Raw genomic sequence first — 16,579 nt, forward strand, 5'->3', positions numbered from 1 at the left:
CTAAAGAGAGGAAAAAAGACTCATGGATATTCCTGTCATTTTCTCTATTAGACCATTAAAACGGTGGCTGTTTGTGTCGTTTGACTCTCTTCAACGATTGTTTCCAGAGTTGTGACCTACATCAACTCCACACTGCGCCCTGTGTTAACCTGTAGACGGCACAATGGCTATATTTGATGGCGGTAGACCCTGAACGTGGACAGCAGGGCCACACAAACAAGTGGTACTTTTGTGCCTTCCAGACAGTGTGGAGAGGAGGTCAGTTGACAGACCTCACCCTCACCCTCATACAATAGACCCCAGGCCAGACAAGGTTACCCAGCTGTGTCCCAGCAACCCAAAAGCCAAGTTCAAAACATCTACTGTCCCGCTTTAAATATCCAAGCCGTTTACTGGTCAGTGGTTAAGACCGGCAGACTTTCGCAGATGCAAACAGATGTGCAGACATGCATACACAGACGTCCACACACACCCAGAGACTCTGAGGCAACCACAAGTCAAAGCAGCACTGCGACCGTATATCAAGTGGATTGTTCTTGTATACAGAAACTCTCACACAAACTTCTCAAAAGAATTGGGCTACTAGATGGTAAAATAGGCCAAGTACGTTTTATTTGTTATCCTACAAAAGACATAAAGCAGAAGTACAGGGTGAGAAGAGAGTTGTGTGCCATCATGATCAGACGAGCTGAAGCAAACAAACAGAGGACACGGGTCAAACAGTGCAGCATCTGGCTAATGCCTATATGCTTGTTTACCTCTTTACTAATAAAAAACCCTGATATTTACAAAGCTTATAGGGATGAACTATATTAAAGAGCACACAAGAAGAGTGTGAGCATGTGATTTCACCTATAGCCTCACAAATTCATCATCAAAAAAAAAAAAAAAAGTTTAATGCTAATACTAAAAGGTTTAATCATTATTATTTTTTTCGTAAGAAATTAATAGTTTTAATTCAGAAAGGATGCATTTAGCTGATAAAAATTATAGTGAAGACATTTTTATTCTTACAAAACAGTTCTATTTCAGATAAATGCTGTTCTTCTGAACGTTCTATTAATCAAATAATAATATATATTTTAAAGTATTACGGTTTTCCAAAAAATATTCATCAGAATATTTCAATAATTGATAATGATAAGAAAAAAGCCTATTGATTTCTGAAGGATCATGTGACACTGAAGACTGGAGCAATGGCTACTGGAAATTCAGCTTTGCTATCATAGGAAAGTAATATTTTGAAATCAATTATTAAATATAATAAATGTAAAAGTGTATATATTTTCAAATATATCAAATTAGATATATCATAATGATACTTGCTGTATTTTTGATCAAATAAATGCAGCATCAGAAAGACTGAGTGACTTTCAAAAACCAAGCTTTGAACAAAAACAAAGTTGTTAAGAAATTATTTTTCTAGAATGGGAGTAAAAGAAAAACTGTGGCTGTTGGGTTTGAACCAATCCAGTTCAGTCTAATTCACTTAATGACTACAGTTTGCAAAGCAATGACTGTGAATACAAGCCCAGCTTATACAAACAGAATATTCAGCTGAAAATATGTGAGGCAGTTCAGAGCTGGAAGAGAATTTGTGCTGTTATTGGCGGAGTAAAAGTTGTGATGGAGAGGGAACATACTGTAGTATGTGGGGATGCCGTCCTTACCAGCACTGGTGCCCACGCCAGTGGAGAGATCGGTGCCCATCAGACCACCTAACATGTGAAGAGAAAGACAGAAAGAGAGAGATTTCAGTCACTACATTACAACTGACATCCACATTCAACAACAAAATCTTCCTTCTTAAAGCTGTCGGGTCATTTATTCAACACCTTCAAGCCAAAGAGATCTTCCTCCCTCCCAGCACGTTTAATAGCGATGGAGACCAAAAGACAAATAAAAGGTGACAGAGACGTGCGTGTGTGTGCGTGTCTCTGTGTGTGTTTGTCTAAAAAGAACAAAACACTGTCCTTTTCCACCTCAGCACACTTTTCTGAGGGGGAAGCGATGTGGCCTGGATGGGCTCGGTCATGGTGTCCAAGAAAAATGACACATTTTTATTTTTAAGCATGCAGGAGAGCAAGTGTGGTCAGAGGCGTGCAGGCTGGGCCAAGACTCATATTTAGCCAAGCGCTGCTGGAATACAGAGCTGATTGCATCAGGAGAAAGCAGTTTTAATGACAGAGCTGTGGGTGAGAGACTCTGTCTAATGAAGCAAGACAACACAATGACAACAAACGAACATCAGCCACGGGGAGCTACGGATGAACGGATGAATGGATAGAAATACAGAGGAATGCTGATTATTAAATTAAATATAAGTAATAGTTCACTATTCATGTACATATTTAAAATGTGAAGCCAACATAAAATATCATTTGTAATTTTAATAGTATTTTTTATTATTATTTTAAAATGGTATATATTGTTTTCTTGCCTCTGTGGCTTTCACTGGAAAAAAAAGCTGTGCAACGTTTTGTACTTCACTTTTTATTTTCAGTGTTGGCTGCATCAGCAGAATAGAAAAGTTGTTCTAGAAGCAATGAAAGTGATTATATTTTAATGAAACATTTGTTTTTCCAGACAAATTGTGTTTTTACCTGCACTAGGTGGTCTGTGTGTGACCCCGGGTGACATGCTGTTTCTCTGCAGGCTGTGGTGGGCCAGTGGAAGCAGGTTATGACTGCCTGGGTAAATCTGGTTATTCACGGGGATGGGCATCTCGTAGGTGGAGGAGGGCACAGCCTGGTTGGAGACAGAAGCAATAAATATATATATACTAATAGGAGATAATAATTAGTAATGAAACTACAATAATAATGGTGATGACTAAGATTTAAACACACTGAATACAAAGGAGAAGTGGGGGAATTATGACTAATATGTTGCATGCAATGACATCAATCCTCCGAACTCCTGAGAGGTACAGTATTTCTGTTCATTTTCTCTGTTATCTACCATAAATGAACAAGCCGAGGTGACTCTAAACTCTCTTAATCTCTGTAAATCCTCTTGTTCGAATCACTCCAAAAGACACAAGCTTAACCTTGAAGAGACTCCTTCCTCCTTCATATTATGTTTTTTTTTTTTTTTGAGGACAAAATAGCCCCGTGTCCTGAGGGTCTGTAAGTGCTCATCTGGGAAAACATCAACTGAAAGGAACTGAAGAGGAGCCTCTCGCTCTTTCTCACTCTTTCATTCTTCATTAACTCACAAGGCCACAGCAATCATGGCTCGAGGCAGCCAAATAATTACAGGTCTTGGTGGGCACAGCTTCACTTTCGTTAGGTGTTCACCCTTCCGTCTTTACCCTCATGTTCTCTTTGGAGTCTCGGAGACGCCAAGGCCCTTTTAATAGCTTGAAAACATTTGTTTGATGCTTCATGACTTTCTCTAAACCAATTTCTAATCTGATAATTGATTGATTGTTTTAAAATCTTTTTGTGTACGTGAGCCTATGCATCTTCTGCATCATGCCACTCTTCCTCTTTGTGCTACTGCACTCTCTAACCGGGAAAATATAACTCAGTCACTTTGAGCAATATCTTCACCACCATCATTTACCACTCCACCCAACCCAGCCTAATTCTCCTAAACCTAACCAATACAACACTGTAGCTTACTGGACAAATCTTTAACCACACACATGCATATCAGCATTTTGCTTTGAAACGTCCTTAACTTCTTTTAGATCTGAAGACTTCATCTGACTGGAAATTATTGTTTATTCCATACAGCATTGGCAGACAGACAGAAAGATATATAGATAGATGATTGATAGATGGACAGACAGACAACTAGACAGACAGGCAGGCAGTAAATTGTCATTAGTGAAGCACATTGCATTTCTCCTAATTCTGTGACGCATATAGTTAGGAAAGCACATGCACCTTAGGTCTGCAAATTAAGCAGCTTGTTTCAATCAGGCTGTAGGTTCAGACATGTAATGAAGAGAATCTATTTCTGAACACCAATCAGTGAAAGGCCTTCCAACACACAAAATACACTCGAGGTTAATATGACTGTATTTCTTACAATAATTGTCTTTGTGCTTTTTCTTGTTTTAGTCATATCTCAGAAATACAATTATCTCCCATCCATGCATCCAAAGGCAGTTCCAGCGCCATTATAAATGCCAAACACACATCTGCATGATACATATATGTATGTATATACTTTGAATGAGTTCTATATATGGTACATAATGTTTGATCAAGATTAAAATGAATTGCTTTGTTTCTTCAAATATCTTTGTTAGTTTTTTCACCGAGCGGTTAGTTTTTCGCCTCTTCTCTCTTCACTGTACTTACAGGGATCTTCTGAGTCTTGATCATTAGATCAAACTCTTCATTAATCTGTTTGTATTTCTCCTCCGTGCGCGGAGTGAGAGCGAGAGCAGAATCGAGCTCCAGGCTCTCATCGCCTTTGTTCTCCTTCTTGCTCAACGCCTGAAGCCCGCGCGGGACAGAGCACACGGAGAGACAGAAAAAGAGAGAAAGAGAAGGACGTGTGAGAGGGCTTGTCTGAGATGCAGGTACTTACACATATCCTCTGTCTGCTGATCATGTGCAGATCAATGTCGTCGTTGATTTTACGGTACTTGTCCTCTGACTCTGGGCTGTGGCCCACCGAGTCGTCTGCGTCGGGGTCTGGGCTGTCGCAGCCATTTAGACCCTTCTTTCTCAGGGTCTGTAAATACAAGTTTGCACACAGTTCAAATACCAACCACCACAAACACCCTGAGATGGGTTTCATACAAGACAGGATTAAATAGAATACTTTCTAAAGTTTGAAACTTTGAGTCCACTTCAGAATTTGTGGGGAAATTTCCTCAAAACAGTTATGTATAGTTATATACAGTATCAGTGAGAAGTTTGAGGTCAGCAAGATTTATATATTTAAAGAAATGAATACATATCGTAAAAAAAAAGTTCAAATAAATAAATAACTAAAAGTGAAGTGAAGTGACACTAAAGACTGAAGACTGAAAATTCTGCTTTGCCATCCCATTTTAAAAAAATATTTAAAAAGAAAACAATTACTTTAAAGTGCATAAATATCTCACAATATTATTGTTTATATTCTATCAAATAAATGCAGCCTGGTGAGCATAAAAAAATAAATAAAAATAAAAATAAAAAAATGTATATATATATATATATATATATATATATATATATATATATATATATATATATATATATATATATATATTTCTTTATTTATTTCTTTATTTATTTTTATAATTTATTCCAACAATATTTTACAAAAATATTTTAACTCTCACCAACCTCGGACTTTCGAATGGTAAAGTATGCATTTAATATAATAATAATTTAATTTCATACTAACTAAGGTCAATTTATTAGCAAGTAAATCAACTTGTAGATCACAGATTGAGAACAACTGCTGCAGAAACTTTAAAAGGGCTGTTAATGAAGAAATTCAAGCTGACGGTTTATTTTCTAAAAGTCTTTCAAGTCTTGTTTGCTTTTAGATTCTTTGCTTAAGGTCATGTTATTTATATTGATGTAATACACACCTAACCTAAAATACAAACGTTTATATTTAAACAGGTCTGGGTACCAAAGAGAAACATTTCTAATTGTGATTTCAGCAGAGTGGAACCGGCCTCAGTACAGCTGTGGCAAATAGATTAACAGAGTCACCCAGTGAACTTATAATGGAACAAGGATTCTTATGGTATAACTATTAAGAACATGAACCAAAAATGTGGGATGAAGCTGAAAAGTTGTGCTAAGCTGAAGCAAACAAGCCAGTGTAACAGTAAAAGAAAGAATTGTGGGCTCTGGTGATGTTTTAAAGAAGCAGTTTCTCTCTTAGCCACCTGATGGCCACCTTCCAGTAGGAATGAGTTCTTCCTCTCACAGAAGCGTCGTCCTATGAGAGAGTGTCTGCCAACTGGGACATGTTACTTTACTATTAACACTTAACATAAAAAAAACCCCTGCCACATCTGCAATTATTAATCATTTACTACACACCATTGTGTTCACTCAATGTAGTTAAAGAAGAAATAAAAACTTGAGGCACACTGCCACATGCTGCGCCACAGACCCACAAAAAGCCTTCAACTCTCTCGTGTAATTATCAGCACACGTTTCTTGAGGAGTCTGACGTCTCATCAAAGTGGATCAACTTTCTCTACTTCACATTACATTTGTTTCTTTACCGTTTCTTTGTAATTGTTTGTGAAATTTACTAACAATTTCTGAGTTCAATAAAACTGGTGCCTTTATTTTTTTGCTTCAAATGATAGGTTGCCCCCTAACAACAGATCTCAGGTATTGCCTCGGGAATGGGATGGAGGGAATATTTAGGGTATAGAGCGGCTGATGTCAATCTGAGGCAGCGGAATGCAAAGAGGCAGAGTAGACTATAGAGTGCTGATGGGAGAGCATGCTGGCTGAGTGAGCCCTCAACAGTGATACGCAGTTTAAGGCCCAGCATGCAGCCGCTCTGAACCCCCTGAAGGTCTGCCGCTACGCCACTCATTCCAGATATGTGCACCTGTCAGAGTATCCACACCTGTCACCAGCTCTCTCTCTCTCTCTCTCTCTCTCTCTCTCTCTCTCTCACACACACACACACACACACACATTCTGTTGTAGGGGAAAGAGTTATCCAATCACAGCATGTATGCTGAAGACTACCATAAATGGCTAAACAAACACTCATTCCTTTGAGAAAAAAAGAAATGCTCACATGTTGCTCTTTCATAGCTCAGGAGCCTAAGTAGAGGTCTCAATTATATGTTATTGAAGCATCGGCTTTTTTTCAGGTTCATTTAAATAAAAAAGGCAGACATTTCGCATACAGTAAGAGCAGTGTTGTGTATAGTTACTTTGGAAAGTAGTTAGTTAGGTTACAACGTTACCATCAATTAAAAGTAATCAGTTATGATACAGCGTTACCTATTCATAAAAGTAACGCGTTAGAGTACTCATGCGTTACCAAAAATTAAAAGCCGTTTGCAGCGGCTCACACATGACAGACAGAGCCCCTGGCCCCTTTAAATGCACCTAGAAGTCGTGACTCCCGACAATGAATAACGTCAGTCATCCGACTAAATTAACACTGCAGGATAACAATAACAGGAAAGACAGTCAGCAATAGGCTATTCCACATAGAGTTTTATTTATTTATTATCACAGAATATATTATTAATCAAAATTCGCACCTAACGTTACCCAGCCCGGGTAGCCTAGGCTACTGTATATTATGAGCACCACAAGATAACTCCTGATTTTTCTTTAACTTTAAATAATGCAGTTATCAAAGTACAAGTATGCTTACTTGTAAACACAACCTTCAACAGGCTTGCAGATTTAAATCCATTTAGAAATGATGAACAACCAGCCAGCCAATGATCTAACAGAAATTAACAGCTGCCTGTCAAACAAAAATGATAACAAACCGAATTAAATCCTTCACTGCCACACAGGCAAATGACAAATCGCTTAATAGCCAAACTAATTATTATTAAAGTGTCACTCACAGTCACAAGCCTAAATTCGCTTTAACATAGTCCTCTTACATTTACTCTTCAAAGTAGTGATTAAAACGTAGCGTTAAATTTGAGGTAGAATTTTTGGCGGTCGACAGAAGCTTTTCACCAAAGCAGAGTGTGCATTTTACCTTTATGTTCGTTTCTTTTTCGTTGACAAATTGAAAATAATGTGCGTACTTCCATAAACCAAACGCTGTCCTCTCTGCAATCTTGCCGGGAGTTCAAAAAAAAAAAAAACACACACACACAGGGTCAGGCGCAGGACACAGACGCATCACAGCCATTGACTTTACGATCACAGAGCTTCGGCTCCGCTGATACATCCACAGGTGGCACAGTAGACCTAGGACTACTGTCTGACAAAAAGCAGGCTGCAGTCGGGATTTTCCTTTCCTTAAAATAACGGATTACTTTTTTAAAAAAATAACGAAGTTACTGATTACTTATGCACGAAACTAACGCGTTAAGTTACAAATTTCAGGAAAAAAGTAATTAGAGTACTCTAACGCGTTACTTTGTAACGCGTTACCCACAACACTGAGTAAGAGTACAGAGTAATAAAATTAATTATTATAACTCAGATAATGTGATCTTGTAAAATGTTAATGAAAAAAAAAAAAACTAACTTTTGATTGCAGACTTCTGCATTTTGGCAAATATGAGTATATTTTAATTACTAGGGTCATTTTCCCAGTAGATTTAAGCAAAGTTATTTTAATCTCATTGCTAATAAAAAAAAAAAAAAGATCTCATCTCAAAATGTTTAAATAATGTAAACAAAAATACATTTAATTTATATGTTAAATCAGGTAATAATACATGAATAAATGTTATAATCATACAATTTACATTTTATAAATAAATTAAATTACATTACATTTTTAATCATTTGTTTGATCAACTTGTGGACAACTTGGGATGTTTTAAGGTCAACCAGTGACCAACAGATCCATTTGTTCCACATTAGTTTAAGGGGTCTGTTTCTAAGTAGGAGACCTGAGCAAACGTCACTGTCTGAACTCCATTTAATAAAATGTCTGTCAAGGAGAAACAAATGAGATTTTAAAGATATCCCATTAGAATTTTTTTCCCCTTCCTATGGGTTCATAATGACTCACTCATAAACACTCCCATGCTCTTCATTTCTGAAGGGAGGCAAAACACACAGCCAATGCAACTGATTTCCCAAGAGCAAGAAGCAATGGCAACATTAATGCTTCCAGTTTGTCTATCTAAAAATAAGATACAGTAGACAACAAAGACCCTGTACTTGGACCAAACAGTGAGAACATTCTGATGTCTTAAAAGCTCTGCAGGATGAAAGCTGTGTGATCGTCTTTCCTAAACATTATTGATGAGGAGTAATCAATCTGACAAAGTGGAAAATGGCCAAGCGGGGGTTGATAAAAAGCTAAAATGCACAGAGATAGTCAATAGAGAGCTGAGGAGCGATGAGCAGTTTCTGAGAATCAAGAATCAGTGGAGACACGGAAGGGGAAAGTGTGGGAAGGAATGTCTCCTTCAATGGTATGCTCCTAATTAAACACGTTCATACTTCTCATCCCTCCTGGCTCCTTCTGTCAGACCTCCTCTCTGGGCTGAAGCCTAAATAATGGACTGATATCAACAACGGTCTTGCAATTCCAGCTGTAATCAAGCCAGAGAAACTCTAGCTCGAGTAGCCAAAGACAATTCCCTGCTGATCATTTTACTCCGGCCTCTTTTTAAAACCTGAACAGTGTCCAGTGCTCATTTAGACATCGAGTTAAAACCAGGCCAGATTTATGAGGCATTCTGACCCAGACAGACCATCATGGTTTATTTTCAAGAGGATTTCTGCTATGGAATGGAGCTAACAGGTTTGCAAGGAGGTGTTGAGAAAGTCCCACATTCAATATTCTGCGTATCGAGACCAGGAAATAAGCTTTATTTATACGATCTGACAACAAATTAAAAACATTACACAGCTTCATTCTGTTCTTCCCTGAATCCAAGCTGTCTTCTGTGTAGGGCTGCACGATGAATCATATTTTAAGCGTGATGAAGAATTCTGCTTACCTCGACTAACTAAGCACAATTGTCTGTGATATTTGACCACTGGCTGCATATCCTGAAAACTTTTTTTCCAGTTGACATTTACACTGTCTTGCATTGGTAACAAGCCAAGCATGAATCTCAGCTATGTTTTTTTTGTGATTGTAGTTGCTAAATTAATGCACTTATGCACCTCTGTGCTTACAAAGTTACCTGTTTGTTTTACTAGAAAAAAAGTTAACAATCTGGAAGTAATGGAATCAGCCTTAGGGGTTTCACAGTTAGATCAACTTTTAAATATGAATAATGTATAGTGTGTTAATGTATATGCTAAATATAACAACTCAGGACTAGATAGAGTAAATTAAACGCTGTGTATAAGTTATTTTGATTTGTGCTTACGTGAAAGTGCAATAATTCAGATAAAAATAAAAATAAAAATAAAAATTTCACTTGAGAACAACGGTTTAACAATAATTTTGCTACATTTTGCACTGTTACTTTGAGGTTCAAGTGGAACATTTACATTAGTTTTCATATAGATCATGTTAGCAGTTTACCAAAAAGACTTCATTTCACACAGAAGTCTATTCTGGCCGCTCAGTCACTCTCCTTGCTCAGCACATGTACAAGTGTTTTTATTCTTTTTTCACTTCTTTCTCTCTTACACATATCCACTATAAAGCCACTAACTCCTAGGTGGTCCCATTTGGCCAACAGAGATGACATCATGCACCTCAGCAGTCACGCCTCCACCATGTGTGCGCTGCGAATGAGTTGAAGTTGATTACTGCACACAGTCGCACACGCTTCTTGCTTCAACAGAGTGGATGGAGGTCAGGGAAGTTCAGTGACTGACACACACATGATCCAAATACAGATGGCCTAACTAAAAACTCTGTGCTTTGATATGCTACATTTGGGGGGAGTGCAGAGTCTCCCGCTCCCCGTTGAACACACAAGCGCGGAACTTTAGGGAGAGAGCCAGTCTGTCTTGACCTTATTGGAAGCATATGGCTGGAGAGAAAGCAGGGAAGCTACTGTTTCATTAAGTGTGGTTTGAGCATGCTACAACTGTGTAGCGAGACACAAATGCAGATGACAAGGGACATGGCCTCCATATGTGCCTGTCTGTGTGTATGTGTACAGTATAATGGTAGTGTGAGCTGGTGCATCGCAGAAGACCATCTATCTTTGAACTAACCCATCAGGCTCTTCAGCTGTTGGAAGTGGGCACCTCTTAACTCATAAAAACCAGCTGCTTTACTATAATTTGCTTGCTTTGAGCCCTTCCCCCTCTAGGCTGTATTCCAGCATTAAAAACTATAGGCTGTCATTACATGGGTTATAAATAATGGTAGGAGTCATATCAGACATTTCTTCCCCTATAAAATCAATTTATAATGCTAATGTTATACTTTTTTCCCCCAATGGCCATTCTACTACTCTGAAAGTCTGAATATGGAAAAATTAATCATAAATGCATGTGCGTGTGTGTGTGTTTACAGGCTGTTTTCAGACTGAAATTTTAGATAAAAAAAATAAAATACAGTAAAATACATTTTAAAATATTTTAAAACAGAAACCACTCATTTTAAATTGTATTATTTTTGCACAATATTGCTGCTTTTACTGTTTTTAGTTTAGATCGATATTATTTTAGATGAGCATAAGAGATTAACATCAAAACATGAAGAAAAAAACAAAACAGCCTCAAACTTTTAAATGGTAGTGGATTTAAGTATAAACTTACACGTGTGTGTGTGTGTTCAGAATCGGTCTGATTTCAGATATCTGTAGAAAGAACAAGCTTTTTATTTTATTTGTTTTGCAGCTTTAGTTATAACAAATCATCTTTTTTTCATTAAGAAGTTTTCAGTTATAAAAGTTACGGCTGGTTTTCATGACACAATGAACTCTTTTATCTCAACCGATCAAGGAAAATTTGATTTTTCATGATTTACAGTAAGTAATGGATAAGTAATATCATACCTTGAGCATCTAATTACATCCTGGAATAGATGAACACAGGGAAAGACTAAATCCACTTAAAATTCTCTATATTTAGGCACTTGAACAATTAAACCTATTCCCGATATAAATGCATAATGTGAAGCAGTACAGAGAGAAAGACGAAAGCGGTCTAGCTGTTTTGAAGCGTATAGTTGTTACTCAATGAAACATTATTCTAAATGATCAACTCTAGGGGAACATGGTATGATCTTGTCTTTTTTACTACCTTTTCAATAATCTGATACTCTGTTGTGCCATGTTTTTCCGATTCTGGTACATGACTGTAAAGCGTGTCATCTCATATTCTCTCTCCATGGCTGTTAGCAAGACAGACAGACAAGCCATTCATATGACCTAATGGAGCATCCCATACATGCACACAAAGACACTCAGTCAAGCTAAATAAAGGGGTGTTTATACCATGGCCATCTTTCCATTTGAAACATGCTGGTTATGTCTTTATGTCTTGTTTTATTTCTAGAGAGACAGAAGGACACCTATCACACACACACACATTGAAATGGCTGTGATTCTTTTTTTGGACACAGCGAGCTGTGAACACACTTTCTTGCACACACACACACACACAGACATCAGTTATCAGCTTTTGTCTGTAGGGGTTCTTATCATGCAGCTGCATTACAGGAAGGGGCAGAGGGTTTTGAGGAACAATGTGCAGGCACCTGACCTCTCTGGCATGACCTTGTGTTTCCACACCCTTCAGGCCCTGTGGGAGGGGACACTGCCATCTACACCCACTTACAGAAATAGATCGCTCATTTTCCACGGACAGTAAGAGGGACAGCCAGAGGGGACAACCTTGTTTCCTTATCTTAAGTTCTGATGTCATGTGTTGTGATGATTTTGTTTGAATTATTATCCATGTAGCTTTATTATGCATTTTTATTATTACCTCATATTAACCGAGAGACTACAATGAATATTTGTACGTTTAAAAATGAAATGTATTTGTCACACTGCAGTAATATTTATTAAAAAATAAACGGTAACGCTTGACTTGATTCAATTTGTTAATAACAATTAACTGCATCATTAACATGAAATAACAATAAAACAATCTAAAGTATATATTGTTCATTTATTGTTAATAATGAATTGTTATGTTATTGTTCATTTCAGCATTCACTAATACATTATTCATCAACAAAGACAAAATAAATTCTCAGACAAATATATTATTTAAGTGTTAATCAATGCATTAAATTAAGTTAAATAAATAAAACATAGTGAAAAGTTAAAATAATAAATCTTAAGGGGACTTAAAATACACACTTTCTATTTTACATTCATTCATTTAGATCGAAAATGTGCGGATAAATTCATATCAATCTTAATCTACAATCACAGCCCTTTCTATAAATGTGAATATGTGTGTGTGCACATTATTCTGTGTCTGTAAAATGGAAGCATTGGACTAGTCATTCAAATCTGTTTCACTAGCTATATAACCATCCTTTAGAGTCTTTATAAATAAATAAATAATAACAGCTTTTATCCGCTGGATTGAATGTTTAGTGGCACCCCCAGGTCTGGCGGTGGAGGGGGACGCAGTCCAAGGGCAGCGGTTCACTAGAGGCGCTGGAATGAATAGAGACTTGCTTACTCACCCTGCCTCTCCACGCCTATTCTTCTCCATTCGCTTTGCCAGCGCAATAAGCCAAGTGCTAAATTTAGCAACAGAGCATGCTATTTTTAGACCACTACCATTTTTTAGAGACATTTATTAGGGGAAGGATACTAAAAAAAACCTCATGCACGCACACACACACAAACGGAGGGAGAAAGGGAGAGAGGGAGGGGGCTCCTAATTTGGACACATCTGAAATGCACTCGTTTTCAAAGTGTTGCTGTAGACGCTTTGCAGCTGTTTCCAATCAGAGGGAAGTGTGGTGAAAACACGAGAGATTTAGACCGAGCAATGGAGAGAACGGGAAAGTGAGGCAGTACAAATGTTCCCGGTTCTCCTCACTGACATCCAGCAGCCGTGTGCTAGAAGTTCAACAAGTTGATCAAAGGCTGTGGGGTCAAAATGCTCTGGACCGGTGCTGCTCCTCTCTGGATGAGTGATGAGATCTGCTTTGAAGGCTGGGGAGGCGTCTCACACACGTGTCAAATTTGAGTTCTTTTTCAATGATGTGTCGAAATTTAAATCTGGTTTGTGATGAGATGAAGACTTCTGAGATCTCACAGTCTGCAAATCATTCTGTGATATTTATACATATTTAAATCTTTATTCATTTATTAATATGTACACATATTTTGTGTGTGTGTGTTTCTGAAATTCCTATGCTCACCATAAAGGCTGCATTTATTTAACCAAAAATACGGTAAAAACTGTGAATTGTGAATTTTCACATTATTCTTCAAAAAGCATTCTAATATTATCAATGTCAAAAACAGTTGCACTGCTTGATATTTTCAAAGGATTTTCAGGATTTACAGGAACTTTCAGGACAACCTGATGAATATAAAAGTATTAAATCAAAAGAACAGCATTGTGTAAATGTCACTTTTGATCAATTTAAGGTGTTTTTTGTCCACACGCTGTCAATCTCCTCTTCTCCTCAGTTGACTTGCCTGTCATGGGGTTGAATTTTCTTAACTAGACAAAGCCTCTTCTGAGTTAAATGACAAATTCTGGCAAAAATACTGAGCTTGAACAACGCTCCGTTTAATTACAATAAATTTATTGACTCTTCGTGCGAGGAGCCATTAATAATATGTGTTTGTGTGTGTGTGTAGTGGTAGATGGTGATACACAAATATTTCCCTCTATCATATGTGTGTTTTTTTTGTAAGAGGACACAGTTATGTCAGTGTGTTATGTCATAGCGGGCCTTTGTAAGTTTAATAAATGGTCATTGAGTCTTGGCGCTGAGAGAAAATCGCTGTAGGCTAATGTTCTCTCTGATCTCGAATTACTCAAACTAGCAAGAAAGAAAGTCTTTTCAAAAGACAACTGAGGGAATATTTTACTGAAGCAGCCTACTAATGTGCAAAGTCCTTATGAGGAAAATATCTTTTAATTAACTCTTTACTGCCACTCTGAAGAGAAATGAAAATGAAAATTCTGTTAATTAGTGTACCTTGCCCACATTAACCATTTTCCAAGAGGTTTAATGAACCTGTGCCGATCTTCTGTTTGTTTTTTTTTTCTTTCTCCTTCTACTTTAAACAGATGCAAGTTGAGAGAAGGCTGATGCCAGCAACCCTTCTCACACGTCTCAGCACAAGGCAACACATATGAGGGTGAAACATCGTGAGGGAGCTTTGTGGAATCTCATTAACCAAGCAGGTAGTCATTAACAGTGTGACCTTTGGAAATAATCACCAGCCTCCCTCGCTGTCGCTCTCTCTCTCAGTTTGTTTCCCGACCGCTTGTGGCTAAACGCGCTCCTTTCTGTTGCCGATTTATTAAGAAGTTGTGGCGGTGAGAGGAGAGAGAAGATTAAAAGGTGGCTGTTCAGAAAAAGCTAATCTGTGATGGGATGGGTTTGGTAAACTCTCTCTCAAGTGTTTGTGTCCTGTTCACACGACCGCTCCATGTGATGATGGGAGTGTTGACATGAGTAAAGCATGCAGCCACAACGTGCTTCTTTTTTTTTTTTTCATGGCCATGCCAGTCTCTCTTGGTTTTACCACATTTTTAATAACTGTGCTGCAAAAAAAAATATATATATATATCTATATATATAATATTGGACAGAATTCATTAGTTTAAATTTTTAAATAAAATGAATGTATATAATTTTATGATGTTTATTTTATATTTTAGAATTAATTAATTTACTAATTTAATGTAATATAAAATTTAATAAAATAAAATAATAAGCTGTTAAAAAACACCTCAGCTGAGCTCTAATGCTCCACACATGCTGGGAAAACTGGTCTGGCACAGTGCATTATGGGAAGTCTATGGCTGTTTAAGTTTTTAATCTCCTGCCAAATAAATGCTGCATTGCAACTGTGCCAGTAAGAGCAATTTGACAACCAAACCATTTTGTTGTGTTGTTGTTTCTTATCCCCCCTGCTAATATAAAACTAGATAATTTTACCTTAGACAAGCACTCGTAATTTGTTCTTTCTTTCGTGACTTAAAGTGTAATTATCTGGACCTTCCCACCTTTTGTCTAGCTCCAGATGTTAAGATGTAGGAGACTGTTAATGAGTCTCAGTGTATAAGCCAAACATGCTAGGAAAGGCGCTTCGACTGAGGTATGAGGAGCATGTAAAAACTGAAAAAAATATGTTCTGTGTAAGTGACTTAGCTTGCACAATGAAGAAAACACTTGTTAATTAGTTTGAACCATTTTTTTTATTATTATTTACGGTCCCAGTTAACTATAAATCTCTCACCATTTTGTCTCGTACTTAAATTAAATCAAAACAAAAATATTATTTTGGCAATCTTTTTTTTTTATCTATCTACAACTTCATCTCTCACAAATTTCCATGCATGTTTTTTCATGTTTATATTTTTTATTATGCAAATTCCAAACTGAGTAAAACACAACTGTGTACATTTCAGAGAAAAAAAAAAGAAAAGAAAAATGGCCTGACCTACGAAAGCAGAGATAAAAATGGATGAAAACGGAAGGCATCAGCGGAAAGAAAGAAACAGGGAAAGTAGAGCTGGGTAGAAGAGCCTCTAGCCTCTCATAAACAGAGCTAAAGAGGCTGGGCAAGCCTCTCACTGCCTCTCTCCCAACAACGCTAATTATCAACCAAAGACATGCTAATTACATGGAGCTTTATTGCTAATGTAGCGGGCTGCTCTTCAAGACACCCACACGCTGCGCCCAGCTCCCCTGCCTCTCCTTATCCTCCCACTGCACCCCACAGGCACTCCAGGCAAAGACAGGAAAGATTGCTCGGATTTGTGTTTTTTTTTTATAGGAGTGTGTATGTTTTCAGCCCGTTTAAATAATGCCAAATCTTTGTATGTACAGCACATGTTTGAGGCGGTCCATAGCCGAT

The 16,579-nt window shown here is 37.5% G+C and overlaps 1 protein-coding gene across 7 annotated transcripts in view; it reads right to left on the minus strand.

Annotated features, from left to right (window-relative positions):
- The window catches only part of LOC113079191 (myocyte-specific enhancer factor 2C-like), a 68,646-nt gene that overhangs the window by 8,920 nt on the left and 43,147 nt on the right, over positions 1-16,579 (minus strand). For 2 of the 7 annotated variants that reach the window (XM_026251409.1, XM_026251399.1), the window contains 3 exons: positions 4,546-4,692; positions 2,604-2,748; positions 1,644-1,718 (listed from right to left, as the gene is read on the minus strand). In XM_026251409.1, the coding sequence (XP_026107194.1) occupies positions 1,644-1,718; positions 2,604-2,748; positions 4,546-4,692 (367 nt within the window). Of the gene's footprint in view, positions 1-1,643; positions 1,719-2,603; positions 2,749-4,313; positions 4,452-4,545; positions 4,693-16,579 lie in introns of all 7 variants that reach the window. The other 5 variants (XM_026251424.1, XM_026251431.1, XM_026251436.1 and 2 more) reach the window with 4 other exon arrangements.

Source organism: Carassius auratus, chromosome 5, assembly GCF_003368295.1.
Source record: "Carassius auratus strain Wakin chromosome 5, ASM336829v1, whole genome shotgun sequence".
NCBI classification, from domain to species: Eukaryota; Metazoa; Chordata; class Actinopteri; order Cypriniformes; family Cyprinidae; genus Carassius; species Carassius auratus.